The sequence below is a fragment of the Mustelus asterias genome, chromosome 5, assembly GCF_964213995.1.
Source record: "Mustelus asterias chromosome 5, sMusAst1.hap1.1, whole genome shotgun sequence".
Taxonomy (NCBI): Eukaryota; Metazoa; Chordata; class Chondrichthyes; order Carcharhiniformes; family Triakidae; genus Mustelus; species Mustelus asterias.
This window is the reverse complement of record NC_135805.1, coordinates 56,170,499-56,191,045: the sequence shown is the minus strand read 5'-3', so window position 1 is coordinate 56,191,045 and position 20,547 is coordinate 56,170,499. Positions and strand designations below refer to the sequence as shown.

The 20,547-nt window shown below is 41.9% G+C and overlaps 1 protein-coding gene across 9 annotated transcripts in view; it reads right to left on the bottom strand.

The window, feature by feature from the left end:
• usp45 (ubiquitin specific peptidase 45) overlaps positions 1-20,547 on the bottom strand; it is a 161,280-nt gene that overhangs the window by 8,402 nt on the left and 132,331 nt on the right. For 5 of the 9 annotated variants that reach the window (XM_078212616.1, XM_078212617.1, XM_078212620.1 and 2 more), the window contains 3 exons: positions 12,098-12,195; positions 9,379-9,465; positions 3,496-3,658 (listed from right to left, as the gene is read on the bottom strand). In XM_078212616.1, coding sequence (XP_078068742.1) covers positions 3,496-3,658; positions 9,379-9,465; positions 12,098-12,195 — 348 coding nt within the window. The remainder of the gene's footprint in view (positions 1-3,495; positions 3,659-9,378; positions 9,466-12,097; positions 12,196-20,547) is intronic. The other 4 variants (XM_078212618.1, XM_078212619.1, XM_078212623.1 and 1 more) reach the window with 1 other exon arrangement.

Below are 20,547 nucleotides of genomic sequence, written 5' to 3'. Positions count from 1 at the left end.
AGTTGCAACAGGTTTGAAGGAAGTACGGAAGTATGGCAAGTGCAGGGGGAAGGAGCAAAATTAATGTTGTGACAGGGTGGAAGGTTGAAAAGATCAAGTGACAAAGCCGACGATGGTACAAGATAAAAAGAGATGGTAATGGGGAAAGTAAAATAAACACAAATGGATTCAGAGGAGTTGTAAAATGGGGAAGACAGAATCATCACCAACAGCTGCCTTGGGGGAAAAAAAATGGAGGCAAAGCCAAGATCTGAAATGGTTGAACTCAATGTTATGAGTTCCTAAGGTTATAAAGTGATTAACTAAGAAGATGGGGTGCTATTCCATGATTTTGCATTGAACATTGAAATGGTGTGAGAAGAGGTTAGAGTGGGAGTGTGACAGAGAATGAAAATGACAGGTGATTGGTAGCTTGGGATCATACTTGCGCAATGATTGGAGGTTTTCTGCAAGTGATCACCCAATTGCATTTGGCCTCCCCAGGGAACCCGAGGTCACATCCTGAGCAGGAACTACAGTATGCTAAATTGGAAGAAGCACAAGTAAATCACTGTTCTACCTGGAAGGAGGATTTCAGACTCTGGATGGCGAAAACAGAAGAAGTAAAAAGGTAGATGTTGCATTTCCTGTGTTTAGATGGGAGGGTGTCATGGGAAGGGGAGAGGGTGTTGAGGGTGACTGAGGAATGGACCGGGGTATCATGGAGAGAGGGGAAAGGATGGACGTGTGTGTTTGGTGGTGGCAACCTGTTGCAGGTGGCAGAAATGACAGAGGGCGATGCGTTGAATGTTGAGGCTGGTGGTGGAAGGGGAGGACAAGTGAACACTATTGTGGTTCTGGGAAAGAGATGAAAGGGGTGAGAGCAGAAGGATAAGAATGGCAACAGTTGTGGGCCCACCCAATCACAGTGGCCGGGGAATTGTCAATTGATGATAATCATAGAATCCCTACAGTGCAGAAGGAGGCCATTCGGCCCATCGAGTCTGCACCGACCACAATCCCACCCAGGCCCTACCCCCACATATTTTACCCGCTAATCCCTCTAACCTACGCATCTCAGGACTCTAAGGGGCAATTTTTAACCTGGCCAATCAACCTAACCCGCACATCTTTGGACTGGAAGACGTGTCAGAAGTACTGGTGTAGAAGATAACATTATCAGAACAATGACGATGGAGAAACTGGGAAAACAGAATAGAGTCCATACAGAAAGTGAAATGAAAATAATAATAATGTCCACAACACTATTGGTAGAAGTGACTACTACACAGCTGCTGTGGAGACAAGTTCCATCTTCACATTTGTGTTGTGTGGCATGATCACCAGGCTAAATGGGATAGATTTCGAACAGATCTGGCAACTCGAAACTGGGTATCCATGAGCCGCAATGGACAAACAGCAGCAGGATTGTATTCAACCATAATCTGTAACCTCCTCACTTGGCATAATCCCCAATTTCTCATTACCACCAAGCCAGGCGATCAGCCCTGGTTTAATGAAGACTACAGGAGCGCATGGCTGGAGCAGCACCAAGCATAACTAAAAATGAAATGGCAACCTGGTGAAGCTACAACACAGGACTACCTGCATTCTAAATGGTGAATGCAACATGAGAGAGACTCAGCTAAGTGATCCCACAACCAACAGATCAGATCCAAGCACCGCAGTTCTGCCACATTCAGTCATGAATGATGGGGAACAATTAAACAACTAAGTGGGAGAAGGCTCCACAAACATCCCCATCCTCAATGAAGAGGGAACTAGCACATCAATGCAAAAGACAACGCTGAAGCATTTGCAACAATCTTCAGCCAGAAGTGCTGAGGGGATGATCCATCTCGGTCTCCTCCTGAGGATCCCAGCAACACTTGACCCAGCAACAATTGATCCTAGCCAATTCAGTTCACTCCGTGTGATATCAAGAGATGGCCGAAGGCACTGGATACTGCAAAGGCTATGGGCCCTGACAACATCCTGGCAATAGTACTGAAGATTTGTGGTTCTGAACTAACTGCACCCCAAGCTAAGCTGTTCCAGTGCAGCTACAAACTGACATCTACCCGGCAATGTGGAAAATTGCCCAGGTGTGTCCTGTCCATGGAAAGCAGGACAAATCTAACTTAATCAAATCTAATCCAACCAATTAACACCCCATCAGTCTACTCTTGATCATCAAGTAATGGAAAGTGTCGTCAGCATTGCTATTAAGTGGCACTTACTCAGCTATAACCTGCTCACTGATGCTCAGTTTTGGTTCCACCGGGGCTACTCAACTTCTAAACTCATTACAGCCTTGGTTCAAACATGGACAAAAGAGCTGAACCCCTAAGGTGAAGTGAGAGTGACTGCCCTTGACATCAAGGCTGCATTTGACCATATGGCAAAAAAGGAGCCCTCGTAAAACTTAAGTTTTAGGAACTAGGGAATCAGGGGTAAAACTCTCCACTGATTGGAGTAATACTTAGCACAAAAGGAAGGTGGTTGTGATTGTTGGTGGTCAATCATCTCATTCCTAGGACATGCTGCAGGAGTTCCTCAGGAGTTCCTCAGGGGAGTGTCCTAGACACAAACTTCTTCGGCTGCTTCATCAATGACCTTCTCTCCACCATAAGGTCAGAAGTGAAGATGTTCACTGATGATTTGCACCATTCACAACTCCTTAGATATTGAAGTAGTCCAAATCCATTTGCAGAAAAACCTGGACAACATTCAGGCTTGGGTTGATAAGTGGCAAGTAAAGTACATGCCACACAAGTGTCAGGCAATGACCATCTCCAACAAGAGAGAATCTAACCATCTTCCCCTGACTTTCAACACAATTACACTGAATCGCTTACTATCAACATCCTGGGGGTTACCATTGATCAGAAATGGAACTGGACCAGCCATATCAATACAGTGACTACAAGAGCAGGTCAGAGGCTGGAAATTCTGCAGAGAGTAACTCACCTACTGATTCCATAAAACCTATTCACCATCTACAAGGCACAAGTCAGGAGCATGATACTGAACACTTTCCTGAATGTGTGCAGCTACAACAACACTCAAGAAGCTCAACACCATCCAGAAAAAAGCAGCCCCCTTGACTGATACCCATCTACCACCTTATACATTCAATCTTCTCCACCACTGACACACAATGGCAGCAGTGCATTCCATCTACCAAGATGCACTGCAGCAACTCAACTCGGGTCCTTCAACAGTACCTTCCAAATTTTTGACCTCCACCATCTAGAAGGGCGAGGGCAGAGATGCACGAAAGCACCACCACCTCTAAGTTCCCCTCCAAATCAAACACCATCCTGACTTGGATGTATATTGTTGTTCCTTCACTAAAGCAGTTCAAGACAGCTCACCACCACCTTCTCAAGGGCAATTGCTGGCCTAGTCAGTGACACTCACATCCCGTGAAAAAATAAATTAAAATAAAAGTGTAAGTAAGTTAATTATGGGAGTCTGCAGGTGTATAGTGGATAAAGAAGCCATGATACTTGCCCATTTTACCTGGGATATTCTTGTTTCCGGAAATATGCTCAGATAATTTTTTGTTGGCTGCTCTGACTTGCACATATGCTGTATAGTGCCCTCCACGCATAGAGCCAGAATGTTCAACTACTCCATATAAACTGTAGAGCACTTTGTTTCCCTCTCCAACATTCTAAAAAGGATAGACAAAGGTCAGAGTTATTCAAGTACATTTGCAAGATACAATGATTAAAATTTTAATAAACCAATAAGCTTACTTATGAATATTGTAGAACGCATAACCTGTTACAAATTCCAACATAAGCTCATCAGAATGCTTGAATCCTGCAAAGATTGCTTCTGCCATCCTCCAACCCCTACACCGCCCCCCCCCCCCGCCAAGTTCCACAAACATGCTCTTAGACCGTTAATTTATTTCCTTTGACCTCAACACCAATTGTTTTCTCTATTTTCCAGAAGCAACCCACCTCCATTGACCACTCCACTGATACCTTCTGCCACTTTTAACCAAGTCCAGTTTTCTGTCCCAAACCAATTCCTACTCAACTATGGCTATACAGGCCCTCCAAACCTTGGCCCAGCCTGTCTGCAAATGTCACCACCCTCTTCTACCCTTGCTGAACTTGTACTTATTTACATCAACTGAGGATTCCATTTACTGCGACAGAAAAACAGTCTTGGCCAAGTCCATCCAAATTCTCCATTCTTCAGCCCTCGCTTTCTATCCCCTTCCAAAAGCTCAGATTCCAATGGGATCCTCCATCTTGATGATCTCACGAACAAACTATTTTTCGGCCTTCCTATTTCAGCATTCCAATGGGGCTGGTTTTCCATGACATCCTGGTCCACTCTTTGATCACTCCTAACACCTGGTTTTTTTCCCCTGAAACTTCCCATGTGAGTACAGTAGATGCAAAACTTGTCTGTTCATCTCCTCCCACACCCCATCCAGTCCCCAAACATTCCTTCCAGGTGAGCCAATTATTTACTTCTACTAACTCCAGCCTAGTATACGGAATAAACAGCTCACGATGCCTCCTCTGAACTTTTTTTGAACGGTGGCACAAGGGGCAGCACAGAGACACAGTGGTTAGCACTGCTGCCTCACAGCCAGGGACCCAAGTTCAATTCCAGCTTTGGGTCACTGTTTGTGTGGAGTCTGCACGTTCTTCCCACGTCTGCATGGGTTTCCTCCCATAGTCCGAAAGATGTACTGGTTAGGTGCATTGGCCATGCTAAATTCTCCTCAGTGTACCCAAACAAGCGCCAGAGTGTGGCTTCTAGGGAGTTTTCGCAGTGTTAATGCAAGCCTACTAATAAATAAACTTCAAACCTTCATTCGGTCCACAACCACAACCTTAAGCTCCTTGATGCTTGTCACTAAAATTCTCCAGTTCCATTGTGAACACTGCCCTTCTACATTGCCTCTGCAGTACCCAATATAAGCTTGGGAAACCAAATCTGACTTTCTCTTAAAGATTTTGCAATTATCTGGCCTTCATATTGACTTCAATAACTTTAGACCTAAACCATAGCTCTCAGTTTCTCTTGACAGTAGGTACTGTTAAAGTGATTGTTATATTCGCACTTCTGGGAATGGAGAATGAGCATCGATACACCACCAGAAAAGTGATCTAGTGGTTCCCAATTTATGTCATGGCACAGCTGTATACTACAAAAACATTTTGAAGCACATCTCCTATTTTCTCTGTCTTCTTTCCTTACTGGGAACTTAATTTTGATCTTTCTCTACACCCTAGCTATGACTGTAACACTACATTCCGCACTCTCTCCTTTCCTTTTCTATGAACGGTATGCTTTGTCTGTATAGCGTGCAAGAAACAATACTTTTCACTGTATGCTAATACATGTGACAATAATGAATCAAATCACATTTTTAACTGCTCTCTGTTCTCTTGCCTATTTTTTCAACCTCTCCCCGTCTCTCTTGCTTCTCCCAAGATTTTTGTGCCCTTTTCGAGTTTTCACTTTTTGAGTAAGCTCATGGAATCTTAGTCTTCAGCTCCAAATCATGCGCATGGGCCTGACCAACATAAAAATTCTAAACCACACATGTGCGGCTCTTTCCCCCTTGGCACACAAGTGGGAAATCCAAGATTCATCTGGTCTTGGAGATGCCAACCACAGAGCTGAAGATGAGGGTTAGTTTTAATTTAATCACATGAATGTTGAATCTTGTTGAATCTTTTTTTGTGGCACATTTGGAGGGCTCTTCATGGCAGACCAGTGTGCCATGGGAACCACTGATCTAGACCACTGTTGTCAACTTACCTTTTCGCTCATCACACTTTATCAGTTTGCTCTGCTTTACTAGATTTTTATGTGCTCCCTTTTCAACTTAACCCTGCTTAAAGTACTCACACATCTTTAGGTCTTTCGGTGAGCAATCTTTGAATTACTTCATTTCAAAGTCTACAAACAGTCTTGCAGAACATCTTAAAGGGCCGGGCCAAATTCACAACTCTTTGCTAGTTTCCACAGCATGGCTACAAACTGTAGAACATTTTCATCCTCTTCTTGGCTCCTTCAATGAAATCTCCGCTATGATTAAAGGTTTGGCCGAGAAGTGTTCTTTAAGGGTCTTAGTTAATTCCTATTAAGTTTCTGTACCAGGTTTGGCAGGATGGACAAGACTTTATAATAGAGTGAAGGTGTTCCATCTAATGAAATTTTCCATCTAATGAAATTGATTAAAGGTTTGGCCGAGAAGTGTTCTTCAAGGGTCTTAGTTAATTCCTTGTAAGTTTCTGTACCAGGTTTGGCAGGATGGACAAGGCTTTATAATAGAGTGAAGGTTTTCCATCTAATGACACTCAAGAAAGTCACTACTTTAATTTAACCCAATCTCCTGTTGACAGCAAGGTAATATTAAAATCTCTCTTAGGTACTCCATGATTCTGCATTCTCATCAAATGTTTGCATAGTGCCACCTTTTCCCATCATCACAGTTTCCAGTTAAGTTGCAGTACTTTCTTTCACTTCTCCTCCCCTCTGCTTCCAATTTAATTTGTATTATTTACGTCGTTATTTCTTTTATTTTTCTTGGTTGTATTGTAGCTTTAAGAAAAATGTTTTTTTCTTTTTTTTGCAAACACCAATCTGTTTTAAAGCCAGGAGATTTCAGCTCTATTTCTGCTTAACCTTGGTTCCTATTGTGTTATCAGTTTTCCTTTTTGAGCAGTTTCTTCCCCAAAAGCAGGTTTCTCTCTGTCTCATGGGTCTGAGAATTCGATGCTGCAGCCCGCCACCAGTGAAGGCATCTGGAAAAGACTCCTCAGCTTCAGTAGGTAAATTTGTTTCTACACAGCCGACTCCTTTATTTTCTTAACCTGCTCATTTCTAGATTTTAAGTCCACTGATTGACTAATATTACTGTCGACACACTGGTGAAAACTTTTCTTCTTTTCCTGCCTCACTCTCCAAGGGCACCCAAGGTAGTGGTCAAGTAAAAAAAAAAGGAATGGTCCAGATTGCTCTTCATCAACTTTAAAATGAATGTTCACCCTTAGCAAAAGCTAAATTCCTGTTTCCAATGGCCAGATTTACCGCACTTAAAATCAATAATGGCATGGACTTCTGAAAATCGATCCTCGACTTGAGGTCCAGGCCCGAATTGTTTCTCCTGACTGTTTTTGCTGGATAATGCACCTCATCACTAGTTTTGTCTTGTGCTGTTGTACTCTGAAGTGGTTAGCTCACTTTAACAGCAAAGATAAAAGAATGGAAAATGTTGCCACACAGTGAGTTACTCAACCAGTTTGTGGAGCTTTATTAGATAGGTGTTGCTTGCTTACAGTTCAGGATGGAAGAGAGGTAAAATTTCCCAAATGCCTTTGACGATGTCACTATGTAACCATGTGACACACTACAGACAGATGCATTGGTTTACAATATAAAACGGGTTATCAACCCGTTAACACTTTCTTAACAGATGCTACCTGATCTAATGTCATATTAAACTTTTATGGAACTTTGGTTAGGCTTCACTTGGAGAACTGTGCACAGTTCTGGTCTCAACATTAGAAAAAGCATATAGAGGCAAATGACAAGGTGCAAATAAGACCAAGAAGGATGATACAATAATTGAAGAGCTATAACCAGCAGGAAAAAATTAACAGACTGGGGCCCTTTCGGTAAGGAAAGAGAATGGTGTAAGATGTAGATTGTTAAAATGATGAAGGGGTTCAAAAATGCATTTCTAGAGAAGATAGGCTGGATTCCACCAGCCCTTTGAAGAAGGGCTGAAAGGCAAGTGTTATAAAATAACAGGGAAAGCCTGGGATGGGAAGCCTGACATCTTCCTGCCATGGGACATTCTGAATGATCAAAATGGCAGTGATGCAGCCACCTGCAACAAGCAAAAATAATGAGAACATTTTTTTTTCATGCAATGAGTGGTTGAATTCTGGAATGCATTGCCTGAGAGTGTGGTGGAGCCAGGTTCAACTGAATTAGAAGTGAATTAGACAGTTAACTGAAAAGGAAGAATATGCAGAGTTATGAGGAGAAAGTAGAGAACGGCACTAAAGGAATTATTCATTTAGAGAACCAGTGTATTCATAGTGGGCTGAATGTCCTCCTTTTGCACCATAACAATTCTTTGATTCAGAATTGGGCAGCCAAATAAACCAGTTAATAGATCAATTAAAGGCATGTTACAGGCATCAGAACAGCCACCACTGTGTCAGCAGACTAGCAGTCAAATAGTGGTAGCCTCCCTGCAGGTTCCTGGGAGAGGGGTCTTCCTTAATGGCCACTCCATGACCCATGGCGTAATCCCCCTGGAGCACTGTTTGTGACTCCAACACCATTGCTGGTGAGTTCACCAGTTTAATTACTGAGACCTGTCTGCCTGGTCCAGACACATACAATATTAAAAAAACTTTTTAAAAAATAGTTGGCCCAGGTGGCAGCCTCTTAATTGGCTGCCGCTATAAAATGGCTTTCATCTGCATGGGCTTGTGACTGCTTTCGGTCCAGGGCGGCGGAACAACCCTGGAGTTGAGAAAATTCCGACCGTTTTAATCAGTGGCACAGTGATTAGTACTGCTGCCTCACAACGCCAGGGACCTGGGTTCGAATCCTAGCTTAGGCCACTGTTTGTGTAGAGTCTGCACATTCTCCCCGTGTCTGCATGGGTTTCCTCTGGGTGCTCCGGTTTCTTCCCACAGTCCAAAAGATGGGCTGGTTGGTGCATTGGCCATGCTAAATTCTCCCTCTGTGTACCTGAACAGGCACCGGTGTGACGCGACTAGGAGATTTTAATAGTAACTTCATTGCAGTGTTAATAGAAACCTACTTGTGACACTAATAAATAAATAAACTTTATAACGTTAAAAAAATGATTGGATTCAAAAACTAGGGGCCATAAGTTTTTTTAAAAAGTCCCTGTTAAATCCATTGGGAGATTAAAGAAAAATGTATTTACCTAAAGAGTGATAAGAAGGTGAAACACCATCAACAGAAGTAGTCGAGGAAAATAACATGTATTTATGGGGAAGCTCATCAGAGAGAAAAGAATAAAAGGGTATGTTGTTCAGATTAGAAGAGGAGGAGTAGAGGGTAAGCTTGTGGGTTTTATACCAGTTAGGCCAAATGAACCATTTTTGTAGAATTGATGTAATCACATTGGTCAACAACACCGTCAATGCAGTTGCATTCACCTCCTTCACAGTGATTGCATTTTAAAACAATTCACTGTATTCTATGCAGTGGGACAGTTTGCTATTATGTCATTCAATAACTTCATGTAAACATAATTACAAATAGAAACATCTAGCATTCCTTGGTCGCACAAGTGAACAGTACAGAGTAATTTTAAAATTAATAGAATAATAAAATTAAACTGCACTTTGCATGCAAAGAGCATACCTTACAGCTGGATGAACAGAATGGAGCCAAATCTAGCACTAAAGGGAAATCCACATGCCTATTAATTTTCCGTAAATTCAAACCCATCTGAAAAAGAACACAAGTAGTTTTAAAATAATAAAAACTTCTATTTATATTCCTATAGAATTACAACACAAGACAAATTTAAAAGCTATTTTCTTATTACTCTAAGCAAATCTTTAAAAGTGGGAGTTCAAGTTGATAAAACTATCAAAGAAAATATGGAATCCTAGGCTTTATATACAGAGTAAGAAGTTTAACAACACCAGGTTAAAGTCCAACAGGTTTATTTGGTAGCAAAAGCCACACAAGCTTTCGGAGCTCTAAGCCCCTTCTTCAGGTGAGTGGGAATTCTGTTCACAAACAGAGCTTATAAAGACACAGACTCAATTTACATGAATAATGGTTGGAATGCGAATACTTACAACTAATCAAGTCTTTAAGAAACAAAACAATGTGAATGGAGAGAGCATCAAGACAGGCTAAAAAGATGTGTATTGTCTCCAGACAAGACAGCCAGTGAAACTCTGCAGGTCCACGCAACTGTGGGAGTTACAAATAGTGTGACATGAACCCAATATCCCGGTTGAGGCCGTCCTCGTGTGTGCGGAACTTGGCTATCAGTTTTGGTTGGAATGCGAATACTTACAACTAATACTTACAACATTGTTTTGTTTCTTAAAGACTTGATTAGTTGTAAGTATTCGCATTCCAACCATTATTCATGTAAATTGAGTCTGTGTCTTTATAAGCTCTGTTTGTGAACAGAATTCCCACTCACCTGAAGAAGGGGCTTAGAGCTCCGAAAGCTTGTGTGGCTTTTGCTACCAAATAAACCTGTTGGACTTTAACCTGGTGTTGTTAAACTTCTTACTGTGTTTACCCCAGTCCAACGCCGGCATCTCCACTTTATATACAGAGCCATGTGATGATAGTGTACCTTATGAAATATATGTATATTATGTTTCTTGTAAGGGGTATATTTAGAATTCAGATCTGTTTTGCAGGGTGCCAATTTGTCTAGCAAAACCATTATTTTGGTAGCTGAGAGCACAGGATAAGTGCTCATTTTAGACCTGGGAGTGTTTGTTTTAAGATGAGTTAATACATTTGTGTTTACTTGGTTCTCCCCTGGGGGTTTCAGTGTATAGTTTTGATTAGGTTAATTAACAGGGACAGAATCATGTGCTTAATGGGAGGAGCTAAGCGTGTGGGGAAGAAACAGTTTCAGTTTTAAAAACATAAGCAGTTGCTGTTTGAACTGCCAGAAGAAACAGGTGTCTCTCTCTCTTTCCAGAGGTGTTCTAAAAGCTCCAAGACTGTTAATCTGAGACAAGCAAGTATGCCTTTGTTTTGCTAATTAAATTTAAAGACAGCTTTAAGTCTATAAGAGGAATATTGCTTGGCCATACTAAATTCTCCGTGTACCCAAACAGGCGCTGGAGTGTGGCGACTAGGGGATTTTCACAGTAACTTCATTACAGCGTTAATGTAAGCCTACTTGTGACACAAATAAATAAACTGAATTGTAATTCATCGCAATCTGTTAGCAGTTAAGAATTATATCTTGTCATGTTTATGTATTCTTCAGTTGTTAAATGTTAAGCTAATTCATTTGTTATAGTTGAAATTTTACTGTTAAATAAAATTTGTTTTGAAAAAGCTCCCTAGTGTGTCAGCACAATCGCGCTTGAAGTGAAACTACTTGTCCACACACCAATGCCAAAATAGTCAATTATTCAGGTCTAGTCTGACTTCATAAGATACCTTGGGGTTTCTGATCTGATACCTTAACAGCCACACCATGCAAATGCAAGGAAGCATTTATACAAATCATTTGGTACACATGCAATATAAAAGCATATCTACTTTTGAGCATCTTGCTTGACAAAGGATCTCAAAACAATGGAGAAAGTGCATTAGAGATTCATTAGCTTAATTCTAAGGATGAGAGCCTTTAGATAAGTGGAGAGACTAGATAAACTGGAGTACATTAAAACAAAGAAGCCTGGAGAAATCAAATACACATAATTAAAATTATGAGTTTTGATTAAGTAAATTGGAAATAAAGGCACTTCCACTGGTCAGAGAGTTGGTAATTTTAAGATCATGACCAGAGATGAAGAATTAAGTTAACATTTTTCTAAGCAAAAACTTACTAGGAGAGGGAATATTTAATCAGACTGATGTAAGCAGAATCCATAATATTTTATCCACTTTCAGTTATAAATTATGTGAAAAAATAACATTTTTAAGCATATGCAAAAGGACAGAAGAATGAGACTAAATGCATTATTCTTTGAGAGTCAGCACAGATGTGATAGGCCAAAAGGTCTCCTGCTACGCTATAAAACTTTATGATTCAATTTTCTATGATTTATTGGGAGGAGTTTAATTTTAAGGCATTAATTGCTAACACATGCTGTACTTCATTACGATGAGCTTAAAAATTTAACACAACTTCCTCAAACCAATTTTTGAAATGGTCAATACCATTAGAACATGCATTTTTAGACAAAACATTCATTTACTGAACACATATATAGATATGCATAATTAACTTGGTACAAGAAGTAAAGTCTGTGAAATTTTACAAAATCTAAACAAAACAGTTTCCTTGTAAGCTGATAACTTAAAATGATCAAGGGGAAAAAAGCACATATAAATATTTTCATGCTGACACACCAATGAGAATTACCTGGTGGAATCTTTTAAGGTGAAGATTTAATACAGGTGGAACTGCAGAGATCAACATTTGCTTGCGAGCATTTGTGTACATAAGGTCTGATTTCTTCTCTATTAAAAACAAAACATTATTAAACAAAGTAAAATGCAACAAAATCTTAAACCCAAGGAATTAAACTTGACTCTGTTCAGACAGCTGAATAGTTAAGGTCCAGGTATAATTTACAAATATTTAGATCAGTGATCCAGAAGATTAATATTTTGGTTGAGTTTTTTTAATCTATCCTTCACCTTTCAGTCATTCTTCAGTCCTCTCGTAATACCCAGGAAAAGTACTTAGCTTGTGACTCAGGATAGGGGATAGGTGGTGGTGGAAGAGCAGAAAGAGACAAGAGATCTGCAAATTGCCGTCCTACTGTCTTACTACTCCCCGACACAATTGGATTATGCAAAAGCTCTGCAAAGAAAGTCTGGAAACCACCAGAGCTTAAGGTTGGGGGCACCCGATTTCAGAAGGGGGCTTCTCATGGAGGTGCCTCCCCACACTTCCCTCCGAGATCTAATTCTTGTTGATCTTCGGTCTTCCCCCCACAAGTTCAATCCTCTCACCAGCCTAAAAATTGAGGTTGGGTGGGAATTTGCCACCTTAAATGGCCAATTACCTCAATTTTGGCAATGCTTCCCATCCAAGGCCTTACCCGCCCCATGTAAAATCGCTGTGTGGTCAGGGTGGGCAGAAATCAGAGGAAGCCCATCCCTTCAATTTCACATTCCTTCTCACCTAAAAACCTACCAGTGAGGGAAGTGAAAATTCTGGCCGAGGCTTATTTTTCTTTGCTATTCGATTTTATCTTTAATTAATGTTCACTTTTGAAGAAAAATATAAAGAACCTTTAAGTGACAAGCCAGGAGCCAGGTGCATAATTTTAAAATGGCTAAGAGAACAGTCGAAACAAATTGATCTGGTGAAGCATCATTATACAACAGCATTTTGCCAGAGAACAAATGGAACAGGTTTAAAGGCAGAATCCTCAGCATTTAGAATATATACCAGGGATCAACAAAGGTATGTTAAATAAAAATAGCCACTAAATGAATTAACAAAGTAATGAGAATTCAAATTGAAAAGAAAAGTGAATTTAGCAAAGAGAAGGGCCCACTGGGATGAACATAGGCACATACAGAAACATGTTAAGAATGTGGTCAAACTGGCAAAAAGAGACAATAGTGTAGTGTAAGGGTCTATGATGTCACCCACAATGCACCTGTACAGAGCAGAAGGCATCAAACTCCCAATAAATGCCTGGCTCCAAGTATGAAATGGAGTTCCCAAAGCTCTTTAGAAGATTGGGATGACTGGAGAACACATACAAGATCACACTGAGGGACATTGCTAAACCCTTCTGCCTATTCACATCACGCAAGGTTCCCTTCGCTTTCATGAAGCAAATGCAGCAGCAGATGATAAACATGGAATCATCTGCCCGGTCACACAATCAGCCGCATGGTGTTGTGGGAAGGTCTTGGTTTCAAAACCAAATGGATTCATCCATATTTGCATCGACTGACACAGCTCAATAAAGCTGCAGCCAGAGAGTCCAGGTTGTGATCAAATTCATTACCCATTTTGGCAGATTCAGCTTCGACTGCCTACCATTTGGAATCACCTCAGCACCAGACATATTTCACGTATGTCAGTCATTTTGCAAGGCCTAAAGGGTGTCATCTGCCAAATAGATGGTATTTTGGTTCACAGCACAACAACGGAGAAATACAACAAAAGAGTCACAACAAAAGACTCACAGCAGCCCTGAAACGCCTGCAAAATAAGAAGTTTAACAACACCAGGTTAAAGTCCAACAGGTTTATTTGGTAGCAAAAGACGCCTGCAAAAAGCAGGGCTAATGAATAAGAAACGTGAATTCTCCATGACATCAGTTCGGTTCCTGGGAGACATCATCAGCAACAAAGCCACCATTGCCCACAGAAAATAAAAGCTATTCGCGAATTCCAAACCCAATTCTCAATTCTGGACTTCCAGAGATTCCCAAGGATGGTGTACCAGTTGTAAAATTCTTACCAAATCTGGTGCGGGTTACAGAATCTTTGAGACATCGGCTTAAGGAAAACCAGACAGGGTGGCAGTGAATGAAACTCAGAACCTCACAGAGAATGTAGAAGAGAATTAAAGTCCTGGAAAACTGAAAATCAAAGCAACATGCAGCCCTGTAGAAAAGCTCAGGAAGTGAAGGCACAGAAGGAAATCACTAGAGAAAAACTCCAAAGATCTGGAAGCTGAAGTCAAACCAGGCTCCCATTGTTGAAAAACTGTAAATGCTGAGAATGCGAACACCATTACTGGGAGTCTCCAAAACTCCAAGCACAGGAAAACCTTTTGTAAAGAAGTGAACCGTGGTACCATCTTTAAAGCTCAACCTGTAGTTTAAAAGCTTTAACCATGTATCATAAATTCACTCTTGCAAGTCAATTTGGACTTATTCAAGGCCCAGATCATAAAATTGGGGGCGCTGAATAAAAAGATTCTTTAGGTTCTTGATTGATTCAGGTCTGGATGAAATAACAGAAGTTCTTCAAGTTAACACACTGCTTTATTTGGGAGGCCCAATAGCCAATGATACAATAGCTAAACAAGGAATCAACGAATGATCTGCAAAGTTTTAAAATCATTCAATGTTTATTTTCATCTCGAGTAACAAAATCCTTGAAAGGGTTAAATTTAATAAACGTGTCCAGCAGCCAGGAGAACTTGTTGACTCCTTCATTAGTACAGAAAGGCTGAAGGCTATAACCTGAAATTTATGACCTGAAATCTGAGCTAATCAGGGATATAACAGTTGTAGGGATAGCAGAAAATGTACTCTCAGACATGCTTCAAGTGAAAGAAGGTCGAACTCGAGAAGGCCATCCAGGTTGTCAGGTAATCTGAAATCTATTTGCGGCACAGATACATATTAAAGGGATAAAGCAAACAATGGTACAAAATAAACCTCACTGTCCAATTAGTGAAACAGAGACACTCAAGGCTAAGGGAAGCACCAGCAGAGTGACTGTACCAGCGGTATGGAGCAAAGTGCCCCCCAGGCATGATCAACAGCCGGCAATTTCAGCCCAATGCTTCCAATGTAACCGAAAAGGATGCTTTGGAAAGTTGTGAAAAGCCTAAATATCAAAACGCATGCAAGATCCCAAGAGGATTCAGGAGGTTAAGACAGCACACCAAAACAGCACGGTAACACAGTGGTTAGCACTGCTGCTTCACAGCTCCAGGGTCCCGGGTTCGATTCCCGGCTCGGGTCACTGTCTGTGTGGAGTTTGCACATTCTCCTCGTGTCTGCGTGGGTTTCCTCTGGGTGCTCCGGTTTCCTCCCACAGTCCAAAGATGTGCGGGTTAGGTTGATTGGCCAGGTTAAAAATTGCCCCTTAGAGTCCTGAGATGCGTAGGTTAGCGGGTAAATATGTGGGGGTAGGGCCTGGGTGGGATTGTGGTCGGTGCAGACTCGATGGGCCGAATGGCCTCCTTCTGCACTGTAGGGTTTCTATGATTTCTATGAGCACACAAAACACGATTCTTGGATGAGGTCAAAGTTCCTGGATTTTTGTTCTGAAATGCAGACATCTTGATCAAAGGCCATCTCACAAACTTTAAGTTGGACACGGAAGCCAGTGTTACACTCCAGTCAGAAAGAACTGTGGCTGAGACCTCTGGTTACAAACAACAGACACACCACTTTATGGGCCCAGAGGAATCCGCCTTCTAGTCATAGACATGATTCTGGTACTAGTAAGGTATGTTGGCAAACAAATCTTTGACCTGATTTATGCCATCTGTAACCTTGAGCAGAAATGTCTGCGTCGTGCTGAATCTCTTCAAGATGGCAGAAGAGAACCACTGTTGTAAATTATACCAAACTGCAAGTCCCCAACAACCAGAACAAGAAAGATTCTCTTGACTGGGACTTGAGTTGTTAATTGTCGTCTCTCTTTGCAGAGCAGGTTTGTCCACTTTCGTTACAGATGCCAGAAGCCCCTCATTGGTCAGACTGGCCAACCACTCAGATCGTTACCACGGCACTTTGTGTCAATAACAGTCAAGAGAGGAACCGTCAACAAGAATAGCCTCAACCTCCAGCTCTGACACCGGTTGAAGAGATAAACCCCTAGATCACAGAACAGATGCTGCAATCCGCAGCCAGCATGACAGTGGTAGAAACAATACCGGAACTGAATAACAGGCATCCCCCATACAGCCAAACACAAAGGTGAACTTACTATCAAGTCACACCTTCACAACAAGAACCACCATCTTCCATCCCAGAGTGAGTCATGTGAGCGGCACGAAGGAAGGGCAGAACACCGCAAGAGATTAGCCCAAAATTCATCCACCTTGTAAAGAGTGGAATAAACTAATTTTCATCTATCCCTACAATTGAGAGAAATTTGTTGAGTGTATTCAGGAGGAATTTCTCATTCAATATGTGGATGGCCTGACTAGAGAGGGGGCAAAACTTGACCTCCTTTTGGAAAATAAGGAAGGGTAGGTGACAGAAGTGTTAGTGAGGGATCACTTTGGGACCAGTGATCACAATTCTATTAGTTTTAAGATAGCTATGGAGAATGATAGGTCTGTCCCAAAAGTTAATATTCTAAATTGGGGCAAGGCCAATTTTGATGGTATCAGGCAGGAACTTTCAAAAGTTAATTGGGGGAGTCTGTGGGAAGGAAAAGGGACGTCTGGTAAGTGGCACGCTTTCAAAAGTGTGTTAACCAGGGTTCAAGGTAAACACATTCCTCTTAGAGTGAAGGGCAAGGCTGGCAGAAGTCAGGAATCCTGGATGACTCGGGATATTGAGGCCCTGGTCAAGAAGAAGAAAGAGGCACATGAAGTGCATAGGCAGCTGGGATCAAGTGAATCTCTTGAAGAGTATAGGGGGTGTAGGAGTAGAGTTAAGAGAGAAATCAGGAGGGCAAAAAGGGGACACGAAATTGTTTTGGCAGATAGGCAAAGAAGAATCCAAAGAGCTTCTACAAATACATAAAGGGCAAAAGAGTAACAAGGGAGAGAGGAGGGCCTCTTAAGGATCAGCAAGGTAATCTATGTGCGCGGATCCACAAGAGATGGGTGAGATCCTAAATGAATATTTCTCATCAGTATTTACTGTTGAGAAAAGCATGGATGTTAGGGAATTTGGGGAAATAAATATTGATGTCTTGAGGAGTGTACATATTACAGAGGTGGTGGTGCTGGAAGACTTAAAGCGCATCAAGGTAGATAAATCTGCGGGACCTGATGAGGTATATCCCAGGACGTTGTGGGAGGCTAGGGAGGAAATTGCGGGTCCCCTAGCCGAGATATTTGAATCATCGATAGTCACGGGTGAGGTGCCTGAAGATTGGAAAGTGGCAAATGTTGTGCCTTTGTTTAAAAAGGGCTGCAGGGAAAAGCTTGGGAACTACAGGCCAGTGAGCCTCACATCTGTGGTGGGTAAATTGTTGGAAGGTATTTTGAGAGACAGGATCTACAGGCATTTAGAGATGCAAGGACTGATTAGGGACAGTCAGCATGGCTTTGTGAGTGGAAAATCATGTCTCACAAATTTGATTGAGTTTTTTGAAGGGGTAACCAAGAAGGTAGATGAGGGCAGTGCAGTTGATGTTGTCTACATGGACTTTAGCAAGGCCTTTGACAAGGTACCACATGGTAGGTTATTGCATAAAGTTAAATCTCATGGGATCCAGGGTGAGGTATCTAAATGGATACAAAATTGGCTTCTTGACAGAAGCCAGAGGGTGGTTGTAGAGGGTTGTTTTTCAAACTGGAGGCCTGTGACCAGCGGTGTGCCTCAGGGATCAGTGCTGGGCCCACTGTTATTTGTCATTTATATTAATGATTTGGATGAGAATATAGGGGGCATGGTTAGTAAGTTTGCAGATGACACCAAGAATGGTGGCATGGTGGACAGTGAGGAATATTATCTCCAATTGCAGCGGAATCTTGATTAATTGGGCCAGTGAGCTGACGAATGGCAGATGGAGTTTAATTTAGACAAATGCGAGGTGAAGCATTTTGGTAGATTGAACCAGGGCAGGACTTACTCAGTTAATGGTAGGGCATTGGGGAGAGTTACAGAACAAAGAGATCTCGGGGTACATGTTCATAGCTCCTTGAAAGTGGAGTCACAGGTGGACAGAGTGGTGAAGAAGACATTCGGCATGCTTGGTTTCATCGGTCAGAACATTGAATACAGGAGTTGGGACGTCTTGTTAAAGTTGTACAAGACATTGTTAAGGACACACTTGGAATACTGTGTGCAATTCTGGTCACCCTATTATAGAAAGGATATTACTGAACTAGAAAGAGTGCAGAAAAGATTTACTGGGATGCTACAGGGACTTGATGGATTGAGTTATAAGGAAAGGTTGAATAGACTGGGACTTTTTCCTCTGGAGCGTAGGAGGCTGAGGGGTGACCTTATAGAGGTCTATAAAATAATGAGGGGCATAGACAAGGTAGATAGTCAATATCTTTTCCCAAAGGTAGAGGAGTCTAAAACTAGAGGGCATAGGTTTAAGGTGAGAGGAGAGATACAAAAGTGTCCAGAGGGGCAATTTTTTCACACAGAGGGTGGTGAGTGTCTGGAACAAGCTGCCAGAGGTAGTAGTAGAGGCGGGTACAATTTTATCTTTTAAAAAGCATTTAGATAGTTACATGGGTACAATGGGTATAGAGGGATATGGGCCAAATGCAGGCAATTGGGATTAGTTTAGGGGTTTAAAAAAAAGGGCGGCATGGACAAGTTGGGCTGAAGGGCCTATTTCCATGCTGTAAACCTCTATGACTCTGACTCTAATTGGGGAATTAACAAAGAGTGATTTATTACCAAAGAATGGGAAAGGAGGATGAAAAATTACCTAGGTGCCAAAACAATCTCCGATTCAACAACGTTTGCCTGCAGCAAGAGAGCCTATCACTCCTTCAACAGTAGCACAAACAAATTATGGAATGGTTATAAGGCTTCCAGACTGCCTGACCCTATGAAATCAAAAGATTTGAGTGGAGGAGATGAGGCATTGGTAAATACATGAGGTAAACGAGGATTATTTAAAAATACATTTGATAAAGACTTAGAGGAAAGTGTAGTAAGGGTCTGGCACATTAAGGGTTAACATGAGACTGAGTACATTACCACTCATAGTGATATAAGAGAACACATCATTTGCACTTAATAGTCAGTGTAAAATTGAACAGAGCTGTGTGTAGAAGCAAGCATGGAGGCAGCTTGGACCTTTATTATACCTATGTATATAGTTTATAGTAGTTAATAAATACTTACTATTGAACTACCTAAGACTACAAATACATTAATAAGACCTGCTAAACTATGCCCAACACCTTACAACAACAAAGACCTATTTACAGTATATTAACATTAAGTGGACAGACAGATAAGAGGAAAGGATAATGAAAAATGAAAAAGGGGTTGAAGTAGAGGATGAGCAAAAGGGAGTGAATATTCTGAACAACTGCTTTGTCCAAGCATTGTAAGAGTTTTAACAAAATCAGGTTAAAGTCCAACAGGTTTATTTGGTAGCAAATGCTATTAGCTTTCGGAGCACTGCTCCTTCGTCAGATGGAGTGGAAATCTGCTCTCAAACAGGGCAGAGACAAAATCAAGTTACAGAATACTGATTAGAATGCAAATCTCTACAGCCAACCAGGTCTTAAAGATACAGACAATGTGAGTGGAGGGAGCATTAAGCACAGGTTAAAGAGATGTGTATTGTCTCCAGACAGGACAGCCAGTGAGATTCTCCAAATCCAGGAGACAAGCTGTGGGGGTTACTGGTAGTGTGACATAAACCCAACATCCCAGTTTAGGCCATCCTCATGTGTGCGGAACTTGGCTATCAGTTTCTGCTCAGCGACTCTGCGCTGTCGTGTGTCGTGAAGGCCGCCTTGGAGAACGCTTACCCGAAGATCAGAGGCTGAATGCCTGTGACCACTGAAGTGCTCCCCAACAGGAAGAGAACAGTCTTGCCTGGTGATTGTCGAGCGGTGTTCATTCATCCATTGTCGTAGCGTCTGCATGGTTTCCCCAATGTACCATGCCTCGGGGCATCCTTTCCTGCAGCGTTTTCCTGCAACGCTGCAGGAAAGGATATCCCGAGGCATGGTACATTGGGGAAACCATGCAGACGCTACGACAACGGATGAATGAACACCACTCGACAATCACCAGGCAACACTGTTCTCTTCCTGTGAGGGAGCACTTCAGCGGTCACGGGCATTCAGCCTCTGATCTTCAGGTAAGCGTTCTCCAAGGCGGCCTTCACAACACACGACAGCGCAGAGTCGCTGAGCAGAAACTGATAGCCAAGTTCCGCACACGAGGATGGCCTGAACCGGGATGTTGGGTTTATGTCACACTATCAGTAACCCCCACA